The sequence below is a fragment of the Alligator mississippiensis genome, chromosome 3 (assembly GCF_030867095.1).
Source record: "Alligator mississippiensis isolate rAllMis1 chromosome 3, rAllMis1, whole genome shotgun sequence".
Taxonomy (NCBI): Eukaryota; Metazoa; Chordata; order Crocodylia; family Alligatoridae; genus Alligator; species Alligator mississippiensis.
Genome location: NC_081826.1, coordinates 162,945,057 through 162,969,558, shown reverse-complemented (window position 1 = coordinate 162,969,558; position 24,502 = coordinate 162,945,057). Strand labels below are relative to the sequence as shown.

Genomic DNA, 24,502 nt, shown 5'->3' with positions numbered 1-24,502 from the left:
CCCCTCTTAGATACCCCAAGTCAAGCAAGCACACTTCAGAGTTCAGTCAAGTACAGGCAACTGAACTTTATTGAACTCATGTTTAGGAGAGAAGAGAAAGAAAAGTACAAACAGCCCCAGCCACAAGTCACCCACCCATCCAGACCCTCCCAAAGCATAGAACAGGGCACTACATATGTGGACCCCTTTGGCCTCCAACAATTATGAGCCAGTTTGCAATCAGCAGCACTTTGAAAAGGTTCACTTGTGATATATATTCACATTCACTGTGAACACATGTCCATTGTCAGAGCATGGACATGGATAGATACCCCAGATACACATAATGACTAGCTTGATCTCTTACTACAGGGAAGGTTGCATAGACCCAGATTTTTTAAGGGAATTTAAAGGTATTTTGGCACTGCTTCACTGAGTCTCCAGACTCTCTCTGTACTGCAGACAGACACTTCTAGGGATCTAGCCATGAAGGAATTAAGCAGCTTCTTTTAATTTTCAAGAGACTTAAGGCCAGGTTTTAAAGGTATTTAGATGCCTAATCTGCATTTATTGAATGGGATCTTAGGGCCTAAATACCTGTAAATATATGGGCTTTAGACATGAATTGCAGAAGATCTGAAGTTCCCATGTACTTGAAATTATGGAAGTTGGGCCCTTTGTTTCTTGTCTTAATGTTAATTTACATGAGGAGCTGGGAATAAAGTGGTGCCACTTTGCCCTTGAATCAAACCCACAAGCACTATGTCCCGAAAATGTTCTCAGTCAGACAGGTAGCTCACCTGAGTGTCTCGTGCTATCGGATGTTTTTAAAAGACAGTTGGATAAAATGACAATTTTTTTTAAATACTTGGGTGGTGAGTAGTAACATGGAGCTCTTTTCATTGGCAATCAGTCAGTGCATCATTTTTGTGTAGTATCATACTCACAGCTGGTGGGTGCATCGCCATTAACTTTCAGGGAGCTATGCATATCTGCATCTGGGAGACTTTAGTCTGCAACGTACTTTCAAACATATTTAAGTCAGTGAGTTATCTTAAAAAATGAAATGACCCTTTAATTCATGTTCTTACTGGTGTGGAGACTGGCAGTATCTCTGCTGACATTTTCCTAGCAAGACCTTGGCTTTCAGCTTGTGTGTTGATCAAAAAATATGTATAATGATTTTAAGAATGCAGATACAATCGATATATGTGGCAACAGGGAGAAAACTGGCAGGTGTTAAACTGTAGTGGACAAATTTTTTTTTTCTAGTACTTATTTCTAAGTTCTGGAATTTTTACTAAGTGTTTGTATTTATGGAAAATGGGACATATCACTAATAGCAGAGTTCAGTGTTTATGCTGCACCTCTCTTCTCGCAGGTCTAAGGCCATACAAAACTTTAACAGTATTTCCCCAAACCAAGTAAAATAAGTCTGAAACATGATGTCACTAAAAGTCACAAATGTGGCTTAGCAAATCTGGGCCAAGTTCCAGATGCACTCAGATGAAGTCTGGTTTTGGTGTCACATCTACATGTCTTTGCATAATTTCTACATATCTTTGCATAATGTCACTACTTCTAAAAATATGGGTTTGCTTGTAGGAAAACAGCTCCAGGTAGGGCTCGTCATAGCTGCAAACCTGGAAAAATGTTGCAAGAAACTTTACAAAAAGAAGTCACCTGCCTCTCGTGTCACACATCTGTGACAATTACTGAATGTACTGTAGCTAGAGATATGCATGGACCTACTCCAACTATTATTGATTTACTAGATGGTAACTGGCCAGGTGGCAGCATTGCTGAGAAAAGATCTTAGGATTCTTGTGGATCACTAATTCAATATGAGTTACCAATGCGATACAGTTGTAAAAAAAGCAAATGCAATTTTGGGCTGCATCAACAACAGTAATAAATGTAAGACATGGCAGGTGATAGTGCCACTCTACTTGGTGCTGGTTGGGCCTCATCTAAAGTATTGTATGCAGTTCTGTGCTCAACACTTCTAAGGATGTGAAATTAGAGAAGGTCCACACTTAGGTGACAAAACCAATCAAGGGACTAGAAGGCAAACATCACTAGAAAAGTTGAAAGAACTGTGCTTGCAGAAAAGGCAATTAAGGGGACATAATTTCATAGATTTCATAGACATTAGGGCCGGAAGGGACCTCAGAAGATCATTGAGTCCAGTCCCCTGCTCCAGGGGCAGGAAGTCAGCAGAGGTCATAGGATCCCAGTGAGATAAACATCCAAATTTCTCTTGAAGGCATTCAAAGTAGGCGCTTCAACCACCTCTGGCAGCAGTCTACTCCAGACCTTGGGGGCTTGGACAGTAAAGACGTTCTTCCTTATGTCCAGCCTGAAACAGTCATGAAGGAGTTTATAACCATTTGACCTTGTCATCCCCTGGGGTGCTCTGGTGAACAGGAGTTCCCCCAGATCCTGGTGAGCACCCCTGATAAACTTATAGGCAGCCACCAGATCACCCCTGAGCCTGTGCTTTTCCAGGCTGAAGAGTCCCATAGCTCTCAGCCTGTCATCATAAGGTCTGTTTTCCTGACTTCTGATCATGCGTGTGGCTCTCCTCTGGACTCTCTCAAGCTTCTCCACATCCTTTTTAAATTGTGGAGCCCAAAACTGGATGCAGTACTCCAGTTGTGGCCTCACCAGGGCCAAATATGACGGGAGAATGACGTCCCGGGATTTACTTGAGAAGCATCTATGGATGCAAGCCAGTGTTTTGCTCGCTTTACTAGCCACAGCATCACACTGAAGGCTCATGTTCATATTGTGGTCAATCATGACCACCAAGTCCTTTTCATCCGTAGTGCTAGCCAATGTAGCACTGCCAAGCCTGTAAGCATGCTGCTGGTTTTTTCTCCCAAGGTGGAGGACCTTGTATTTTTTGGTGTTAAACACCATCAGGTTCTCGTCCGCCCATTTTCTGTGCCTGTCAAGGTCAGCCTGGATTACCGTCCTTTCCTCACGTATGGATGCTTTACCCCAGAGTTTGGTGTCATTGGCGAACTTGGCCAGTCCGCTTCTGATACCAATGTCCACATTATTAATGAAGATGTTGAATAGTGTTGGTCCAAGGACAGAGCCTTGTGGGACCCCACTGGTCACAGCACACCATGACGATTGACTTCCGTCAACCACCACCCTCTGGGTCCGACCATGGAGCCAATTTCCCAGCCAGTGGATCGTGGTGAAGCCAAGGCCACAGTTGGCCAGTTTTGCTAGGAGGTGATCATGGGATACCAGATCAAAGGCTTTTTTGAAGTCAAGATATACGACATCAATGATAGAAGTCTTCAAAGACCAGAAAGGCTGCCATACAGAAAACTCCCTTGGTCCAGAGCATAGGATGTGAAGCAATGGCTTTAAATTTCAGTGAAACAGGTTAAGATTATAGCTCAGGATAACTTCCTTACTGTTATTATAGTAAGGCAGTGGAATAGACTGTATTGGGAGGTTGTGAATTCTCCTCCATAGGAGGTTTTCAGAGAAGAGATTGGATAAGCTTTGGTCGAGGACAGTTTAGGAATGGCATTCCTGCATTTGATCAGAGGATGGCAGCAGATGGCCCTTGAGATCCCTTCCTAGCTTATGACTAGAGGGAGCTGGAACAGATCCCCCACATCCCTATTGGATGCAATCTGCCTTGTCAATGCAGCTGCAATTCTCACCTGCTATTAGCTGTCACCCTGCAAGACAAGATACCTGTGTGAAGTGATTGGAAGTGCCTTTAATACCTGGTGTGGTGAATCTCCATGCAGTGAAGCTGCCAAATGACAGCTTCTTCCCAGTATTTATTGATTGGGTGTGTGGAAGGCAGGAGCACAGATATTCCTTGGTCTGTGACTCCCTGTATTCAAAGCCTGCTGCTTCCAGCTGGGTGGAGGTGTTGCCAGAGGAATTTCTGGATCTCCTTCCAGGAATGCTCCTGTGCTGCAACATGGGACTGGGGTTCCCCTCCCCATACCACAGGCCTGAAGAAAAAGAAGCTCCATGAGTGGTGGCAGAAAGGTGACCCTGGCGGCTCAATCAGGTGTCCAGCACCTGGATAGCAAAGCATTCTGTAGTTCTTTCTTCCATGCCTCCTCATCCTCTCCATCGCTTTCTCGGCAAATGCTTTGCTGTTGTAGTTCCTGTCATTCTCTCCCACAATGAAGAGGATTTTGGCCTCAGCTTCTTCTACAGGTAGGATGCTCTCTTGACTTTCTTCAGTGTGAATGACATTGACCATGTTAGAGAGTTCCATCAGTCCCAGGGGTGTGAACCGGATATATTCTATCTTGTAAGGGATTGGATTGATATGCAGATTCCGGTAGCGGAGTGGCATCCCATGGAGGGCATGGGTTGAGTTAATGGAAACTACTGCTTTGATCTTGGGCAAAAATGATGCCATGGCCAGTGCAATCTCAGCACCTTTGGATATTGAGACCAAGCCAACCCCTGGCCCTCCTACCTACAAACACCAAAGAGAAATGGGTTAAAGAGTTTTCAAAAATGCACCCCTGAACTGTGCAAGGCAGTATTCAAGATTGCACATGTACGTACATGCCATGTAGTTACAAATAGCCAATAGCTACATGCAAAGGTACAGTCTTGCACTTGGAACTGGCACATTCATGCAGATAAACCCATAAAATTGTGAATATTAATCCCAAACAACCACTTTTCAAAATCCATCAATCTTCAGAAAAATGAATGAATTCCCCATTTTTTACTAGTAGAATGTGGCTGTGATAATTATCTGGGGAACTAGTTCTGCCCCATTTCCCCTGCGGTGCACATGTCAGTTGTACCTGTGCCTTTTGGCAGGTAGGCAGACTTTGATGGCTGTCTTGACCCTACTTCCTTCCTTATTCACAGTGCGTAGTACTGGGAGAGAGTCAAGTCATGAGCTCTGCAGCTGTTTTCTTACTGGCCTGCTCTATGGTGTTGGATAGGGGTCAGGTCGGCAAACTACAGCCCACAGAACTGTGCTTTGGTGGCAATCAGTGACATGAGGCTCTGACCACACCACAGCTGGTCAGTGGAAACTTTGGTGGGAGTTGGGGGATGCTCTGCCTGTTCCATATCACAGTGGAGCAGTGGGGGCTTTGGCAGAACATAAGCTCCACCCACACCACACCACACCACACCTGGGTAGCAGGGAGAAGCATTAGAGGTGCTAATACCAGCCTGTTCAGACCCAAGTTGAGTCATTCCTTCCCACTGCCAAAAAAGACTGCCAATTGGGAATACAGTAATCTATGGAGAAGGCCATTTATGAGAGAGAGTCTACCAAAGATCAAACACAGCAAGAGGAGAATGAAGCACTGTATGTGGCCCTCATTCTCCTCCCTAGGAGGTGGGGAATGCCCTGTTAATGATCACAGGAAGAGTGTGAAGGGTCACCGTCTGCAGAAGTGTTTTGGCTGTGTTCAGTAGGCGTACAGTTATAGGGAAATGAGGGTGAGCTTATCTGCGAATGGAATGTACCTTGGGGTGTCTCAAGAGGACGTTGATGGCTTCCTCAAAGTATTCGAGATCCACCTCAAGTAGAATCTCAGGCAGGTCTTCATAACCAAAGTATGCTAGGGCAAGCGCAGCGAAACCACGACTGGCAAGAAGACTGGCTCGAAATTCAATGAGTCCACCCACACCGCCGAACAGGTCAATCAGCCCTGGGAAAGGACCTTCTCCTAAGGAGATGAACAAGAAACCAGAATGAATGATTCTGTCTGAGAGAGGCAAAGTTGGGAGTCCTTCCTAACACCTCACAGGACTCAGATTTATAGATGTTAGGGGCTGGGAGAGACCTTACAAGATCATTGAGTCCAGCCCCCACTGCATTTGAGCAGGAAAGACTCCACTTTTTCCGTTCTTACCCCATGAAGGCAATTCCTGGAATTGGAGATGAATTCTTCTATATGCCAGACACGGTATCAGAGAATTATCTAGAAACCAAGGACAAGAACCTAGCCTACTACTGTAAAGTGGAGCCCAGCAGAGATTAATTTAGTTCCCTGCTACACTCTCATCCACCAGCTCCACCCTGATGCAAACAAGGCTCTTCTATATTAGAGCGTGATGATGTGTGTGACAGTCTCCACCTTGATGGCTCTGCCCTTTCTAACTCCAAACTGGATAAAAAAGACCCAAGGAGACCATTATGCCACACCTTCTGTAAATATTATTGTCATCATTTAGATTTATATCCCAACCTTTCTAGGAAGATTCACAGCAGCCTCAAGCAACCCACAATATAAAGAAACAGCAACAGACTCTCCAGTCAATACCCTAAAACTACAGATTCCTCCTTGCAGTACAGAGTTTATTTCATTAAATCATAGAATGTATTCTAAGAGATACCCTGCTTGCCACAGATAAATTGCAGTGAATGGCATCTGTGCTACCACTCGGTCAGCTTTAGTTCTCCAAAAGATTTTTTCATTTGACATCTACTGAGCTTGGCCAACAAACACTCCAAATTTCAGCTTCCTGTTTCCTATTTACAGCACTCGCCTTAATCGCCCTCTAACCCCATAATCCCCTCTTCCAAAGCACCTTTATATCTGAAAAAAAAAACAAGTTGAGCATTCAACAAGAGAGACCTACCATTGGCTCCCAGCTGTGGACAAACCAGGGAACTCTGCTAAATGTAAGTAATTTGTTTCATAATACCCAAAGGATTCAATCAGGTCTGTGCCTTTGCTGCCAGTACAAAGCCACAAATGCAAAGTTAGAATTAGTCCTTGCCTACTACAGTTGAGAGAGTTACGCTCTCTCAACACATAATGCAATAAAACCAAATCCAGGGAAGCTCCCAGATTTGTTCTCTGGTGGTGCATGTAAAAGCTTTTTATGTTGCCACTGAATGTTAAAGGCAGAATTCTAGAGGAGAAAAGCCTTTCCTCGGATTTCTATTATTTAATTTATTGGCAATCGAGGCTGCAGACATTCCTGTGATTAGGCCATGAACTTCATAATTTTCCTAATGATGTAGAGCTTCCTTGTAAAATTAGAACATGCTACTGTACACCATACGTGGCCAATCTACAGCATGGGTGCCACAAGAGGCACGGGCAGGCTGTGTGTGTGATATATGGCAAACTGAGGAGGAGACAGGCAACAGACTGGCAAATAAGGCACAGAGTAGAAAGCATAGTAGCAAATCAGATGTGGGGGGAAGGAATCAGGATGGCACTCAGGGAAGGTATGGGGCTAATCTGATACGTGCTTGGCCCCCACTGGTCTACACCATCAACTTGATACACACACACACACACACACACACACACACACACACGGAACTGGGATAAAAGAAACAAAGGGAACTGGGTGAAAACAGCAAGGGAAAGTGAGAGGAGTCACTTGGGAGCTTCTGGAGTTCACTGGCAGGGTTATATGTAGTCCCTGCAAACTTTAAGCAAGCCCGAGAAATTTCCAGACTAGGATTTTGAGCTCCTCAACAGGAGTATTCTCAGTTGAAAATGCATCCCAAAAGACATACTTGTCTAGTCGAGTAACATCACCTCACGAGATCCATTACTCCAGTCTCAGCTAGCCAGCAAAGTTCAGGTTTTGAACATTCATAATAAACTTACTGTGGTCAAACTACTGGGGTACTGGCCAGGAGTCATTAGGAGAAACTATTAGGCAAATAATTTGCCATGACAACAAATAATTTGACATAACATAATTTGGAGAAGCTTGTCATCGGTAGACAGACATTTCCTGACCCATAAAATCAATATGTAGGCTGGATTCATTAAGCTGTGGAAATGAGATGGAGGTCTTTCACCTGGTGGGAGGAAGAGGGCCCCACGCACTCTGCCGTCCCTGATCAGGATTCGTTGGACTCCCGGTGCCACATGCCATCTTTCCACAGTCTGGCTTGTCACAGGCTGATCATGGGGTGTGGAAACCAAGTGGAATGAGCTGAACAAATCCAGGCGCACGTGGAATGGACTCTGCATCACATCTCGTTTCATCAACCTGTGAAACATCTTTTCCGGTTTCAAGAACTGGAAGAGACCCATGGGGTGCACGCCAGCATAATCTCCTCCCAGAGCAGCAGCTTGCTCCAAATCAACCTCACCAGACTCACTGGACTGGTAGAAAGCTCTGGACTGGAAGAGCACCCCCTTCTCATCTGTCAAAGAGGCTTGGAGGGTCACCAGCTTAGAGGGAGCCAAACCAGAGACATGGATTTTCACTGGTTCATCAACAAGGGATGTCCTTGGGGTGACTGTGAGCTTAGCCATTGCCAAAGCAGAGCTCTAGTAGGAAGCACAAGATAAAGGAGACAGAGAAAGTGAAATTGGGGACATCAAACATGACACAATGTGCTGAACTGTGAGATAACGGTAGATGTACCTTACTAAATCAGGTCATCCAGTCCCTCAGGACAAGCTTCCCATGATTCTTGTCAAAGCTGGCTTAGTTGCAAGACCATAGGGAACATAGCTTGAAATTTTGTTTTTTGTTTTAGGAAACTTCAGCCCAGAGGGAATGTTCAATGATAAAATAAGATGCTCAGCTGCCAGCTCCCTCCTTGGAAAGGCTTATACTGCAACTAATATTTAACCGCAGTGGCCCTGGAGTTGCAAGGGCTAAACTTCCCAGGATTTACAGCAGAAGGTTTTGAAAGCCCACTGAATGGGACCAACTGTACCTCTTTTATTTCACTGGCACACCTAAACTGGTTCAGTAAAACTGCCATAATGTCTTCCATACAAGGCCCCTGGAGTCACTAGCATTCATGCATTTGGTCTTGGCACTCCTGTGACAGATGGCACTATCACCAGAGAGCGCTTTATGTTAGCGCAGAAGGCACTAGTGCAAAAGGGGAACTTTTCTGTTCCTTACCTGCTGTGCTGCCTCCAATGGGACGCGCTAATGCCTGAAAGCAGTTATCTCAGTCCGTTAGTTTTTGGTCATAGTCCAAAATGTGTATGCGTACCAGCACTGGTATTTGTAGGTCTGTGTTCATCAGGTAAAGACAGAGCACCTAAATGACTCAGCCAAAACTATGCCACAGAACCGGAACAGGACGAATCTACTTCTGCCTCTCTATCTTTGTTAAGTCTTAATTAAGACGGGGAGGTTCCTGTTCTGGCAACCTGAACAAATTCCCCCTGGCCAGAGCCAACTCTCTCTCTCTGTCTCTCTCTGTCTCTCTCCAGAAGGGGTTCAATGTGTCCTTTCTCTCCCTCTAATCATAGTATGTTCATAGCTTTTTTGCCCCCTTTCTCTTCCCCTCTCCTGCCTTTGCAGACAGCAGAGGAGCGCTGGGTCCCTGCCAACACAGGGACAGGTTTTTTAAAGGTGCTACAGCTCCAGAGGTGCAGCTAGCATCAATTTCAGTAGGTATTCTGGCTCCTGGGCACCTCAGAAAATCCCACTAGGAAAACCTTTGCATTTTTAGGTCGCTGAATACCTCGCACAAATCTGGCCCTCCACACCCCACTGGAGCAGATGCGGTGTCCAGTTTCTACCTTTGCCTTCCACTCTTCACAAACAGCTCTGACTCCTATGTTCAAAAACCCTCAAGCCTGATCTGGTCTCATTACAAGTTAGTCCAGCTCCTCCTCCCCGCAACATCCTTTTTTTTTTTTTGTTCTTTGAAAGAAAATTTTCACGTTCCAAGCCAAATCAGCCAAATCAAGTTCAAATCCATGAGTCAGTCCAGAACCATAAGTGACCCTACAACCAACAAACATCCTCTGCCCCCACCAGTGGCTTCAGATATTTCTGAAGTCTTTTGGCAGGCGTCATATGTGCAGGCCCAAGCCCGGAGGCTTGGGGTTCAGACGCCCCCGAGTTTTGCCTGCCCTCAGGCATATGGCTGCAGAAGCAAGCTATGGAGGAACCTCTCATTTCCATAAAGTGGGCTTTAAGCCCCAGCACCTCAGCGGGTACTAAACCACGCCAGACGAACAGTTATCTGTGAGTATGGTTAAGGAAAAGTGCCTTCCTGGCCCCAGATACATGGTGTTTCCCCTGCCTGGTAAAGTAAGCTTACCACAAGGATAGGTTAATGCAGCCCATCTGAATAAGAATTAACTATGTCAGGCTGAGGGGCAGCTCTGCAACATCAGGAACACCCTACCTACCTGAGGACTCCAGATTTCTCTCGAGTCAGAGAGGGTCAAGCTGCTTCTGAGCAAAGAGTGTACACTGTTCCTGAGAGCTTTTCAGCAAAGATCAGCAGTGTTTCAACCGCCTACGCTTCTGCCAGAGTTCAGGAAGCAGAGGATAAAGAGGGTGAATTGAGAGGACCGTGTGTACTTAACCATGTAGTATAGAACACAATGCCAAGATTTAAGCAGTTAAATAATAACCCATCAGGTTACAGAGTGCAATAAGTGAAACAAGCTTTCGCAGTACTGGCAAGGATCCCTGATCGCTTGCTGATGGATCCTTCTATCCCTTGGTTCTGATACCTCCTAGGATTGCTCTGAACGTCCCCTTTTATCTCTTTCCTTACATGCTTTTCCCTCAACTAACCATGACATTCATGTCAGTGTTAGTGCATTAACAAACCCTCTTATTTCAACAGGATTCTAGCTCACTTCATACAATTCACTTTTTTTTAACATAAAAAAACAGAACATCAAATTACTACAGGCAATAGTCTTAAATACTCTAAGTACTTTCCAAAATGCAGCCATTAGCTTAATCTTTTTAAAACACAGGTTCAATTTTGCAGCTGGCACAATTCAGCCCATCCCTCTGAAAAACTTAATGCTGCTTAGCCCACCTTACATGGGTCTCAGAACAGTCTCAGGCATTTGGGGTTAAAAACCAAAGACCCAGTCCCATGGCAGGAACATTCATCACTCTATAATACTTGTGTAGGATTAAGATTTTCTATTGCATTTTTCTGGCATTCATGATGTGCCACATACCTGCTGTGCTTTTGCTCACCTCCTCCTAAGGATGGCTTAGTTGTGATAGGAAACCCAGAATTATTTGTACATCATTTAATACATAAAGATGCCCTTTGAAATAGGAGAAACCTTTTGGGATTTGCTCACTTCCCTATCTGTCCTCATACAAGTTACTTGTAAACTCAATCATAAGGCAAAGACTAGGGGTGCACCAATAAAGATTTTCTTGGCCGATACTGATAGCCACTTATTAACCAACCATATCGGCTTCTGCCAATCTGATAACTAATATTTGGTAATAGTCCAAGACATTTTAAATTACTGACATAAACTTTTTTTTTGTTTTAAATGTATAACGTGCAGGAATGAGCTTTAGTTGAAGCGCTTCCACCACCATTTCTAAGCGCAGGGACGCTGATCCAGGAGATGCTGCATCACTTTAATTAAAGCAACTCTTGAAGCCGCCCTAATTAAAGCATTGGGGCCCCCACTCCTGGAGCACATGTAAAAATGCCTGTGCCAGTTGCAGCAGGCAAGGCTAACCTAGAAATACCTGTGACTGCCTGTGCAGAGCCTTTCAGCCCCTGCTCTTTCGTGTGATGCCCTTGAACCCAAGCCAATAGCAGCTGCCTGAGCCTGCCCAGTAGGGTTGAAGGGGATAATTATCAGAAAACATTATCGGCTACAATGGCCAAAAAAAAAAAGCCGAAAGCTGATAATGCCATTTCCCTTTTATCGGCGTTGATCCAATAGGCACCTCTATTTAGAACTTCAGCAGGGGCTAAAGGGCTCTGCACAGCCAGTCACAAGCATGGCTAGCCTAACCCTGCCTGCTGCAACTGGCACAGGCACTTTTATATGTGAACTGGGAGTGTGGAGGCAGTGCTTTAATTAGACTGGCTCTGAGAGGCAGTCTAATTAAAGTGCCACTGCATCTCCTGTATCAGTGTCCCCACACTTAGAAATCACGGTGGGGGCACTTGAACTATAGCTAATTTGTGTGCAGCCTTCTCTTGTGGAGGCTGAACAGGTTCAGGTCTCATAGCCTTTCTTTGTAGGGCCTGCCCTGCTGCCCCCTGATCACGCAAGTGGCCTCCTCTGGACCCTCTCAATGCCAGCCACATCTCTCCTGAAGTGCAGCTCACAGAACTGGATGCAGTACTCCAACTGCAGCCTAACCAGTGTCGCATAGAGGGGAAGGATCACCTCCTTGGACCTGCTTGTGATGCATCTGTGGATGCATGACAAGGTGCAGTTAGCCTTTCTGACCACATCCTCATATTGGCAGCCCATGTAAATCTTGGAATCAATAACTCCCAAGATCCCTTTCTGCCTCTGTGCCAATGAGAAGGGAGTTCCCCAGCCTGTAGGTATGCTGCTGGTTCTCTCTCCCTAGGTGCAGTACCCTGCACTTGTCAGTATTGAATCCCATCCCTATTCTCATCCGCCCACCCCTGTAACCTGTCCTGATCTAGTTGTAGCCTGTCCCTCCCTTCTATCGTGCACACCTCTCCCCACGTTTTAGTGTCATCTGCAAATTTGAACAAGGTGCTTTTCACCCCCTCATCCAAGGCACTGATAAAGATGTTGAATAGGACAGGCCTGAGGACCGAGCCCTGTGGGACTCCACTGCCCACATCCCTCCAGGTTGAAAATGACCTATCCACCACCACTCTCTGGGTGCAGCCCTCCAGCCAATTTGCAACCCATCTGACCACGTAAGGCATCAATGCCACAGTCGCCTTCGGGACAAGGATTGGCTCTAAGGATTGGGTCGATTGGGCTGGGGCGCGAAGCAGGGCTGGGAACGAGCCACGGCTGAACAAGGCACCTACCCCACCTCCTGGTGAGGTGGCAGCAACTATGGATGTAAGCCAGGCCCTTCCTGTGGATTGCCCCAGCTTGTTCTTAGGGACAAGAAAGAAAAAAAACCAAATGGAAATAGGAATTATTTAGGAATCTTAGGGTAATCATACTGGAAATATGGTACATACCATGTTCAGACTAAAGCAGCAAATAACTTTAGTGTGCAGCTGTAGCCCTCAACCTTTTTAGACTCAAGGCAACCCTAAGAAAATGCTGGGGTTTTTTTTGTGAAGCAATAGTAGAGCAATTTTTCTGCTGCAAAGAACTCAAGAAGGCCACAACAGGTTAAACTGTTTTAAGCATTATGGATTCCTGTTTGAAGTCTTTGGGTTTATATTGTGCACTGTGCTTGCACACACAACAATAGTGCTAATTAGCATTGCGTGGCACCTTGTAGTACCCTTGAAAGGATCTCCAGGCACCTGAGTTGACAATCACTGGCATACAGGATGGACTATACCTCAGTGGAATGTGCAATGGACACAGAGCTCCCAGGAGAACCTGAGAAGTTACAGTAAGGTTAGAGTGCTGCTGTAGCTATGACAGTCCAAGAAATATTTAAGCAGCAAAGGTTTTTTGGGTGATATCCTCAAAGTTCAGAAAGAGGTGACACCAATCAGATACATGCTTAAGCAGGTCCACAATGAGCCTTTAAGCTGGGCAACACAGAACAAAACAAAAGCACCCATTTAAACCAGCATTAATATTTCACCACTGACTTTTATTTTTCATTTTATTACACACTATTTGTCCTTTTATGCATCTTTTTGATGGGGTACAAAAAGCATAGACTATCACTACCTACCCTTTACACCTACAAGATGAATGAGGAGACCCACTTCCTATTGAACTGAGTGACAATCATATTAAGCAACCACTCCAGGAACCAGCAAATATAGCTGCATGTGAGGGAGGCTCTTTCTTGGATGTTTAATAAGATTGTTAACCTGAAAGTCTTAGTAATACTGTAAAAAGTGTTCACTTTGGCCATGGTTGTTGGAATTGACTATACAGTAGCCAGCAAAATTCAGTGTCTTGTATTACCCACAAACCTGTTCTTAGGGGCAACCTAACTACATTTCAAAGATAGTACAGCCACTTCAAAATTTATTAATCCTGGCAGCACACACACCTGCATCCCCATCCAGAGAAGGCCACGAAGAGGGTTGAATAAGACTTTCCTTACCCCACTTCCAGCATCCACTGGCTGTGGTGCAAGTGATTAAAATTATGTAACCGGCACAAACACTGCCCTCACTAACAAGGAGCATATTGGACCTTGCCTCAGCTGACTGTGAGGAGTGCAGAGCCATTATGCAACGTGGATCCTGCTAAATTAAATTTATGGGGACACAAGGAAAGAAAATGCAGAGGTTAGTCCCTCCTGTTAGTAGTTTTATTATAATAAGATGTTGCATAACAAAAAGGCAGCACCCTTGAAAAATTAAGTCATAAAAGCCAACTTCTGATGGAGCCATCATATGTCAAAATCATCACTGTGTTGCCCCTGCCACACCAGTCTCCCCTGAGGTCAGGCCAGCCAGCCCCGCTCCCTACTGGCAGGGCTCAGTACTCCCAAGTGATCTTGAGGTTCGGCGGCAGCTTCGCTGCGCACAGCTCATCGAATTTCGATGCATCCTTGACGGGAGTGCTGTAGAAGTCCAAGACGTCCTGAGCCGTGCGCATCTGGTGGAGCTGTGAGTTGGGGACGGTGTGGCCCAACTCGGCAGCCAGCTGCGCTAGGAGGTGGTACCTGAGCCCAAGTTCCCTGAGCGGGGTTTGCTGCCAGTCCGCAGCCAGTGCAGGCCCCACCAGGGCCTGGACGTGGGCCTTCAGGAGATGGGACAGATTCTTGGGGGGAACGTACCGCCTGCTGCGCGGCGGCGGACAGGCCAAGGCGGGCTCCGCGTTCTTGACTTCGGTCTCGACCTCGGCCTCCTGATTCCTGCGGGAACCAGAAACAGAGTGTGCGGTTGTCACGTCTTCCGCAGGGGCTCCCCGCCCGGTCCCCCAAGGCCTATTGCCCGCCCGCGCGCCCTCCCCGGTTCTCACCTGCGGCCGCCCCACAACGCCCCGCGCACCGCGGCCACCCGCCGCAACAGCGCCCCCACCATCTTGGAGCCGGCAGAAAGCCAGCTCCGCCTCCGCCTCCGCCCCCGCCCAGAAGTAGCTGCGCCGCCGCGGTGCACTCTGGGAGAGGCGAGGCGGGGTAGGCTGAGGGAGGGCGTGGGTTGGAGCTCCTATTGCCACAGGAGCTGACCTCCCTCGTCCCGCCCAGTCTCGGTCTGGAGTTGGCCCCCGGTTGCCAATCAATGCCCTCCCCCCCCGCCCTTTTCATTGTGACGTCATGGCTCGGCGTCCGCTCCCTGGCCCGTGCTGAGGTGTCGCCTGCGTTGTGCGCTAGCGTGATGGGGGGAGGTGCAGCTCTTGCAGGGGGGCGAGCGTGAGGTAGCGCGGGGCGTGGAGACATTCGTCCTTCGTGCAGCGAGCCCGTGGCACACTGCGGGGCTTTGGCGTCGCGGGGTGCAGGGCAGGGCATGCTCATGCGCATGAGCCAGTGCTGGCCGGTTTGGCGAAGGAGCTGGCGTGTAGGCCAGGCTCCGGAGAAGAAACATCGGGTGTTTGTGCTCGAAAGCTTGCACAATTTTTCCAACTGTTTAGTTGGTCTGAGACAAGACATCATGTTTACCCAAAGAGCCTTGTCCTTAGACCGACGCCCCCTCATCTAGGCCGCGGCCCCGAGCAGGAACAATCGCCTGTATATCAACAGGCTTCTTAGACTTAACTTCATGAGCAACACCTTGTAAAGGAGGAGCAAACTAACCGGGCTTTATCGCACATGCAAACTGCTTGGCAAGGTGATAAACCCCTGTGGTGGCTGGGCTGGTTGGCAGAACAGCCCCATGGCCAGGAATTTTAAGCCCTCAAGGCTGACAAGGAGCCAGTAGTGCGAGGGACAGGGGGTTATTTGAAAGTGCCCTTGGAGGGGAAGAAAATAAACCAAAATAAATGCCTGATAGCATAACTCTTCCCCCCACCCTCCCCCCACCTCCCAGTGACATGGGGTGAAGGAGGAAAGGATAGAAGAGGCTGAAAACACATTTCTGCTAAAGCTTTAACTACAGTTGCTTGGTTCTGTCAGGTCCCTGCTTTCATTACAACTATTTGCCACTACCTCTAAAGCTACACAGGTATTCCTGACATTTCTAGAGTGAGAAATGGGAAAACAACCAAAACAGAAACAACAACCTTAAGGAGAAATATCAAAACACTCCTTCCAGCATTCTTCCAACAGAGAGAGACAGAAAGAGCATTATAGACTGCAAGGCAGTAATTCTCAACCTTTTTAGATTCAAGGCACTCCTTGTTAGACTCAAAGCACCCATCAGAAAATGCTAATTTCTAGTTTTCACTTGTTTTTTTACTACAGAAAAATAATACAGCAATTCTTTTGCAAAGAACTCAGACCACAAAAGGGTAGCATATTTTTAACACTATGGATCCCTATTTTAAATCTTTGGGTTTATCTTATGAATCGTGTTTGCCATATTGGAAGGGATACGTGGGGAAGGGCATGATGGGAAATGGCTCCTACCTGAACTAGACTGGGGTGCTCTGTACAGCGAACATTTGTATCAGGCCAGGCGTTCTGCCAGGGGCAGATCCTGAAAACCTGCATTCCCACTCTGAAAGTGTCCCTAACAGAAGTGGTTTGCTGACATTGGGTGCCAAATCAGGGCCATCACTTCCCATTCCACATGCAGTTGATCTGCTCTGACACACAATCCTCTGGGCATCTCAGCTCCCTTAACCTTAACACCCCAGTACTGCCAGTCCTGAGCCAGGCTGCCCTGTATGATATGAAGAGATGGTCTGAAAATAAAAAAAGCTTTGACTCGCATGCTTTTGTAACTTGCCACCTGCTTTGTTTTCATTTTCATAAATAATCCAGCATCAAACACCTAGCAAACTAAAATGCAGGCAAAAGAATCATTCTCCTCTGCCTACTCTTTGATACAATAAATGTTTAAGTAGCATATGTATAGTTGAACAAATTAATCCAGAGAGAAGAGAAGCCCCTTACTAAAGTACCTTATTGTAGCTTTCATATGGGAGCAGGGCCATCCCTAGTGGAGTCAAATCAGGGCGACTGCCTTGGGCGGTGTACTTTGGGGGCCCCATGAACAGTGCTGTACAGGTTCTGCTGTTCCAGCTGCTCGCCACCCGCCCCCTGGCACCCATATAGGCTGATATGCCCTGGGCCTTGCACACTCCTAGGGACAGACAATGCCTGGGAGATAGTAGGTTCAAACCCCAGTAGACAAAAGAGTTGAACCTGATTCCAATTCATCATGGGTGAGAGCTATAGCTACTGGAAGAAATGAGGACAAATACGCAAACAGCTTGGTGACAGGTTTTTTTTCAGCCAGTATTATTTAGTGAATCTGAGCAGAATTGATAAGCCATTTCAGGATGGCCAACACTTAACATCTGTAGCGATGTGATCAGAGAGCTAAGTGGGATGAATTCTAGCCTGGAGGTCTTACAAGGAACACTTGAAGGGCTTGCTATGAGCACACATAGCTGCAAATAGTTTCAAAATAGGACATCTAGATGCACTTTTCAACTCAAGGGAAGATACCAGTCTGGGCCTAGCAGCAGGCCCAAGAGACTGCTCTCTGATTGGTTCCCCTTCATGTTTCATTGGATTGGGTGGGTTTTAGTCACCAGATTTATTCCATAGGTTTGTAACCATTTTGTTGCAAATGTGGCCCAGTGTGCCTAAGTTAAAAAGGAGGCTGAGGGAGCTGGGGAGTTGGGGGAGGGTCATGGAGAAAAAGGAGTCACCTCAGAGAAGACAGAGAGAGAGAGAGAGAGAGTAAGCAGAAGTCTGAGGAAGGACAGGGAAAACGCAGCAGCACAATAAAGGCTGTTGGAAGCAGAAGAGTCTTCTGTGCTGTTTGGGATGTTAGCAGCCTGACCCCCCCCACCCCCACACATTGAAGAGTATTTTCTCAGGAACTGATCAAAGAAGGAGCTCTTTGATTTTGGGGATGCTATGCATAGCCAGGGACAGAGGATAACCAGGGTCTTCAAATCAGAGACTTGCTCCTTAAAGAGCCACGTCTGGACTAACTTCAGAAGGGTTCTTAAGGAGGGGAACAGGACAAGGCTTCTTTCTGGGGAGCCCCAAGGCAGAGTTTTCCTTGAAAGGAGCTGAACTATGATGAGTGAAGTTAGTATTCATCAACAAACTTGTGTATAGCTATAGCTTAGATACCACAGTGACTACTGTTCACCATTTCCTGCAAGCATTGGTAGTTTCAACAGAGTAAAGAATTTGACTAACTGACCACAAAACTTACATGAGTGAGCTAATGTCACCTGCCATTAACATCAATGCAAACAGGCCAATGTATATCAGCGGTGGAGCTGGTTCTGAGGTTGTGATAGTGTTTACACTTCTTTTGTGTTTGCCTTCTACACTGGTCTAATGAATTAGTTTTATGGCAGGAATGGTCACAAAAAGGTCACTATAGTCTAATTTTGGAAAATATTTTCAGAAAGCACATTTTCAATTTCTAAACTCAGAACATTGCTTTGGAAATCCCAATTGTTCCAGTCTGAAAACAGAAATATAGCATTAATGCATTGCTATGTGCCATGTGGCTTGGGTTTGTTCAAAACATCCTTCAACTATCTTATACCAAATACTTCTGTAAGATCAAGAATTATTTTCAGAATAATGTTTGAAGAATAAATATAATTAATTAATACATTTAAGAATGCTAAAAAGCTGCTTACAAAGGATGCTCAGGCCCCTTGTTAGGGCTTCTTGTAGGGCCAGTCAGCAATCACTCCAAGCTTCTCAGAGCACACGCCCCAAGCACACAGCCCACCAAACACACTCAGCAAACCGAAGGCAGAGGCAGCTGGATCATTTACCTTCCCTGGACAGGATCTGATGCCAGCTTCTCTCCCCCATCCTCTTACCCCCAGGAATTGTAATGTAACCCTTGCCGGCACACTAGGCGGGGCGATGTGCCGGATTCTGGATCCTCAGGGTGCCAGTAACCTTGGGACCCCCCCTCAAGTAGGTCTGTTAACTGAGGTGTCCCTGGGGAGGGTGTCCCTCACCCTCACTGCCCAAGAACCTCACTATAAGCCCCACTGAGAAAAAAGGGATTTTCTTTATTTATATACAACTATATACAAGAAAGGGAAAATGGATTAATAACAGTAACAGGAAATATATATTATCAATAGTACATTAGAAAGAAATAATAATTGACCATTATATATAAATACAGCATTAAGAGAAGCAGTGGTTGTTACAACTTACAGCAGGGGTGGGCAAAATGCAGCCCGGGGACTGGATGCGGCCCACCAGGCTATTCTATCCAGCCCGCAGGGCCCTAAAAAATTTAGAAAATTAATATTAATCTGCCCTGGGCTTCCTGTCATGCGGCCCTTGATGGCTTGCCAAAACTCAGTAAGCAGCCCTCTGCCCAAAACAATTGCCTGCCCCGACTTAGAGTCAACTCTCTCACTGATTACATTCTCCTGGTCATAAACTTTGAAAGTTTCCCCCTGGGGTTAAACCCCACTCCCCTTGCAAATAAAGAGAAACACGGTTATTGCCGTGGTCCACGGCTAGGTGGTGCAAATGTACTCTGGCTTCACTTTGGACACAGGTCTCCCTTCAGCAGAGTTCTCTGCTGAGGCCCACGATGCAACAGGTGGCTTCCTCTTGTGCAGCCTGGAATAAATTGTCTGCACACGCTCCATGGTTAAATGTCTCCCCACACCCGTTCCCCATGAGTCTGGTGCTTCTTCAGGCAGTCCTCTGAAACCACTGCCACTCCTGTTGCTTACAACCCAGCATGAGGGTTCCCTTTTCCCAGCTCAAACAGGGAACTTCCCCATTGTTTTTTTTTTCCCCAGGTCCCTGACCAAGCCACTCAAGCTCGCCTAGCTTGAACAGGGGTTTCCCTTAACAAGTCTCTGACCCAACAGCTTCTCCCAATGCCCAGCTGGCTTACTAACTCTTTCCTACTCCCTCCCTGGATATCTGTGTCCCTGAGGGCACAGTTCCAACCCAGTGAGGAAACAGTTTCTCCTGGGATGACTCAGACTCTCCCCTGTCCTGAACTCTGCTCCCTGGCAAGACACAGTTCTGTTCCTTCTGCCTGGGGGAAAGGAGGGGGCTGAGTCGCTGTCCCTATCTCCAGGCTCAGATTTTTCTCTCTCTCCCTGGTGTTCTTTTCCTTCCCTCAACTTTTTATGGCTCCATAGTAGGCAATCAGAGCCTGGGTTTTGTGGTGGGGGACTCTGGCTGCAGTTTAAATGCACCAGTAAAAAGCAGGAAGAGCACATATCAACTGCTGAAACTTCCTTAGCCTGACAAATGTTTTTTGAACCCAAAAGCTTGCTTAAAAATTGTTCTCCAGCTATTTAAGTTGGTCTAATAAAAGATATCAGATTCACCCAAAGAACCTTGTCTACCAGTAAAAGTATGCATTTTGCACAGCACACCCTCAGTTTGGAAAGCTGTGCACCCTCTGCAAACTTTTTGCTGCCCTTCTCTGCAAAGTCCTTAGGCATGGCTCATCTATTCAGTTTGCAGCCAAGCAAAACTGTGCAGCTGTTATAGTAATACTATCTCTTTTAATTCTTGCATATCCCTGTCATAATGAAGCCATGACAATGTTTTGGACCCACAGTTGAGTCTGGACATATGAAAATGACAATGCTGTATCCTTCTGTAGCTAATGAACTGTTTTCAGCGAAATGATGTGGTCTAATTAATTCAGTTCTCTCCACTTCGGGAGTATCTGCTGTGAACCACTATTGGTATGAGACCTTAGAAAGTGCAGTTGTGATGAGGGCTTTTAAGCTTTGAATTTCATGAGTTACCTGTGAAACTTACTAGCCAGGGTCTCTATCCGCAAAGTTGAGCAGACTTCTGCCCATGCTTATGTCACTGATTACACCTGGTAAATCTCTCCTTTTCCTCCCTCTATGCAATGACCTCTGTATTTTTTGTACCCAATTAGACCATCCTAATTTTAGGGTCTAATAAGTTTACTCCATTTCTTATTTAACCAATTCAAATTCATGTGATCAAGATACATTTCAATTTTTCTTAAGGCTCTCACTGGCTCGGTGATTAAAGTTAATTCCTTTTTACATATACTAGACCTGCAGCTACAATAGTAGGTGTTATTACAGCATTGAACTTAAACAGATCAGACATATAACTCATTTAGATAGACCACTATCCTACTACAGTGAAAGCCGTGTTATCCGGTACCTTAGAAACCGGCATGCTCCATTAACTGGCAGGCTGGTCGACGCGGCAAAAGCGAAACCGGAAGTGCCCACCATGGCACTTCCAGTTTCGCTGAGCCCCCATGGCCCGGGGCAAAGCAGGCTGCGCACTGCCCCACTCCCTTTCCCCTGGCACATTGACACCAGGGAGGGCTGGCAGTGCACTGGATGCAGTGGGAGGGGCAGCAGCCTGGATAGGCAAAGATGCCTATTTGGGCCTCTCAAGTAACCAGCTTATTTGGTTATCCGGCACCTCCCGTTCCCCATGGGTGCTGGATAACAGAGCTTTTGCTGTAGATCTTTTTTCATACCAATGTCCGTATATGCAAATTGTGTCCAATTTAATGTGGTGTCCTGACATTCTCCAATAGAGTTATTATATACAGTCCAGTTCAATGATAATTCTGGTGAAACAGGAATTGACATGGTTGTGTATACTGTGGAAGAAGGTGCCTGAAGTTAAGTCTTGTTGCTACTGCTTAATTGCAGATTTTTGACGGGAAAGTTCAGTTGCACGTATATCTGGAAAAGTGATTGGTGAAGATTACATGGGGCACATACCAAACCAATATTGCAGTTATTAACCATTTTGCCTGGCAGTACCGGTGAACTAACTTTCAAAACCCAACTGATTTGTATAGCAAAAGTGTCATGTCCCATGTTCCAGCAGATGGCAGAAACTGAAGAGTCAGCCAAGAACTGTAAAGTCAGTGCCAAGATCTCAGTCTCTGGGGACGAGAGGAGCTCCAGGCTGTCTCAGTCTGAGTCTTGTGTCGAGACAGGTGGAGGCAACTTCTCCCCTTTATTTTTTTGCTGCACTTGCTTTTTCCTGCTGATATTTTACCGATAATTGTAACAACTTCATTGTGGGTAAACCATCTATTGCTTCCCTATCTGTATAGGTAAGAAGCTTCCTCCATACTGAGTCTCTTATCTCATTCCTAACAGAATGAGTTTCTTTCTGTCTCCAATTATTCCCCTCCTGGGGATCTCTAGAGAAACAGTCCCTTCTTTGCCCTTGATCTTCCCTTGAATTCATACCTGGGACTTGTCCCTTCTCAGACTTGCGCTCCTGTTCTGTTATTAAGCTCACTCAGGATTGCTTTTCCCTGTTCTGTTCTATGGGCTATAAATCCACTGTTGAATTGAACAGTTCTGTCACCATGTTTATGTCACTGCTGTATTTCTTCTTTCTCTTAAAACATTCATCTCCAGCCTTAGGCAATACCATTTCAATCTTTCCTGCCTTCCAGCAATCAATATCGTGACTGCTCCCTAGCTCAAATCCCTGCGTAGCCTAATACATAATCTCTTATAATGAAGCATCAGCTGCTTCTCCTTCTAAATACACTCTTAGTCTTGAATTAAAGCTGTGTACCAATGGCTCCTTTAAAAGCTCTCGTGTCAAAATCAAAGTTGTTTGGGTTTCCCCTCAAGGGTTGTGCCAAACCAGCAACAATGAATAATAGCTTTTTTCACTCCAAGTAAGCCTCTGGCCTCTCGCCTGCGGTTTGTCTTTCTTTGTCAGTGCTGATTCACTTGGAAAAAACAACTTCATAATTTCATCTCTCAGCACTATTCTGTACCTTGCAGTTTTTGATTTCTACAGGCAAAGCTGCAAAGTCATGCATATGCATGCACTCTTGTGCAATATCTAGTGTATCACAACAGTATATCCTGACCCTTCATTTGTGAGAGCCACCTCAGATAACCAAGAAATTGCTGTTTCCTTTTTAAATGGTCCTATTCTTTTTCCTATAGCACAAAGCTGCTCAGCTATTAAAGCAACTATGGTTGTCTTCATTGCAAACCCTCCCTGTGGCCCTGGTTGCACTATTTCCTTGGTCCTTAAAGGTGCCATTGGAGCCACCATCTTTCCAGAAGCCAATGTTTTCACACTGGGCAATACTTTATCCTTTGGTAACTCTATCCATCTCAGGCTCATGTACACGCCACAATTTTTGCCCTTTCGTGCACTGCAACAGCGTGTCTGTTTGCACCAGTGGGATATCCCTACACTTTAAAAGTCTTTCTTGTGCATTAAACCAACACTCCTCAGATGTAGTTTAATTTGGCTCACCAGGAATTCAAGTGCCACATCCATGGATTCATTGCGTGCAAACACAAAGGCAGTCAAAGACATGTAATGAGCCTCTTTGTCCACCAGATGGAGTTGCAGTTTTTTTTGTAGTTCACCCCCTTGTCCACTAGAAGCCGCTTGGGATTGCTGCTGCCTTTTATTTTTTGCTCTGGCTGGACGGGGATTGCTCATCCTGTTGTCCTACACTACTGCCCGGCTCCCCTGTTCTCACAGCTTCGTGCAGGCAGGGCACGGTGTGGGGGCCCCTGGCTGGCTGGGGGGGAGCAGCTGGCGGTTGGGGGTCCTCAGCAGGGGGGAGGGAGCAGCTGTCCTGGGCACGGTGTGCGTGGGGGGCACAGTAGGATGGAGATCCCAGTGCCCCAAGGAATCTTAATCTGCCTCTGCCCCCCCGCATTGTGCCATGCTGTTGTTGCTCAGAGAAAACATGCTGTATTCACATTTCAACAGGTACTGTTGGACAAAAGACCAACGCACGAGTTCGGCAATCAATCTTTATTGAGTGACACACATAGATCAAATGGGGAAAAGCAATGCTCTTACATAAAACCGTTCAGACTCACACACACACACACACACACACACAGAGGCCAATCCACTGGTGCTCAGGTTCAGTGACAATGGCCAGTTGCAATGACTCTGGACCTGATGATCTTCCGGGAGGGACCCTGGCAGGTTCTCCCAATGTGATGTGGATGGCATACAGCATCGTTGGGGCCTGGTCTCCACTGTCCTCTTATACTTAATCCAGGCAGACTGTTGTGCCCCTGACAACCCACTCAGCCAATCACTTTGTTGTTGAGCTGAGTTGCTCAGTTGCTGAGTTGACTTTATCAAAACTCACAGTCCTTCAGTCATATATGCCATGGTTTAGGCATACAGATGGTGAGGAGTTGCTTCACAACATCCTGAGATAGGGTGTTTGTTCTTGCTCCTTATCTTCTTGTAGGTTGTTTGTTGTTTGTTCTTCTTATCATCCTGTTCTAAAGGCTGCTTCTTCAGCAGACAGTATATGCTTGAATATTCAGTCACTCATGCATTCATCCAATATTAACTTTTAATACTCTTTATAGTAGCAGCTATGATTATCCATTATCATTATTGATCAAGGCCACCTACCCTGCTTCAGGACACTCAGCAGACAGGGGCATTTTTTTTTCAAACTTGGCTTGACTGTGCAGAGCATGCTTAATGGACATATTTCCAAAGGCAGAGCTCATTGTCCTTACGAGATGCATACAAATGAGTTCAGTCTTTCTTATTATTAGGTAACAGGGCACCCACCCCCCTGGACCAAGACCCCGAGCAGGCAGGGGACCCCGCAAAATCCTGTTCTAATGAG

General features: G+C 46.1%; 2 protein-coding genes across 2 annotated transcripts; both read right to left on the bottom strand.

Moving 5' to 3' along the window:
* Window positions 1–46: 46 nt before the first annotated feature.
* LOC102575228 (acyl-coenzyme A amino acid N-acyltransferase 1) lies at window positions 47–10,235 on the bottom strand. The gene is made up of 4 exons (XM_006270592.4): window positions 10,089–10,235; window positions 7,775–8,252; window positions 5,470–5,672; window positions 47–4,450 (listed from the first exon to the last, which is right to left on the bottom strand). The coding sequence occupies exons 2-4, from the start codon at window positions 8,235–8,237 to the stop codon at window positions 3,854–3,856; spliced, it is 1,263 nt and encodes a 420-aa protein (XP_006270654.2). The 5' UTR covers window positions 8,238–8,252; window positions 10,089–10,235; the 3' UTR covers window positions 47–3,853.
* Window positions 10,236–13,431: 3,196 nt separating this feature from the next.
* Window positions 13,432–14,888, bottom strand: MRPL50 (mitochondrial ribosomal protein L50). The gene is made up of 2 exons (XM_014596141.3): window positions 14,784–14,888; window positions 13,432–14,676 (listed from the first exon to the last, which is right to left on the bottom strand). The coding sequence occupies exons 1-2, from the start codon at window positions 14,843–14,845 to the stop codon at window positions 14,298–14,300; spliced, it is 441 nt and encodes a 146-aa protein (XP_014451627.2). The 5' UTR covers window positions 14,846–14,888; the 3' UTR covers window positions 13,432–14,297.
* Between the last annotated feature and the right edge of the window lie 9,614 nt (window positions 14,889–24,502).

Bases quoted from the DNA above. Each gene is read 5' to 3' on its own strand.
- LOC102575228 (XM_006270592.4), bottom strand. From the start codon at position 8,237: ATGGCTAAGCTCACAGTCACCCCAAGGACATCCCTTGTTGATGAACCA. The intron at 5,673-7,774 runs GTGAAAGACCTC...TCATCTCCTTAG, and splicing joins GGCCCTCTTCCTCCCACCAG to GAGAAGGTCCTTTCCCAGGG. The intron at 4,451-5,469 runs GTACATTCCATT...TGGTGTTTGTAG, and splicing joins TCCTCTTGAGACACCCCAAG to GTAGGAGGGCCAGGGGTTGG.
- MRPL50 (XM_014596141.3), bottom strand. From the start codon at position 14,845: ATGGTGGGGGCGCTGTTGCGGCGGGTGGCCGCGGTGCGCGGGGCGTTG. The intron at 14,677-14,783 runs GTGAGAACCGGG...TGGTTCCCGCAG, and splicing joins GCGTTGTGGGGCGGCCGCAG to GAATCAGGAGGCCGAGGTCG.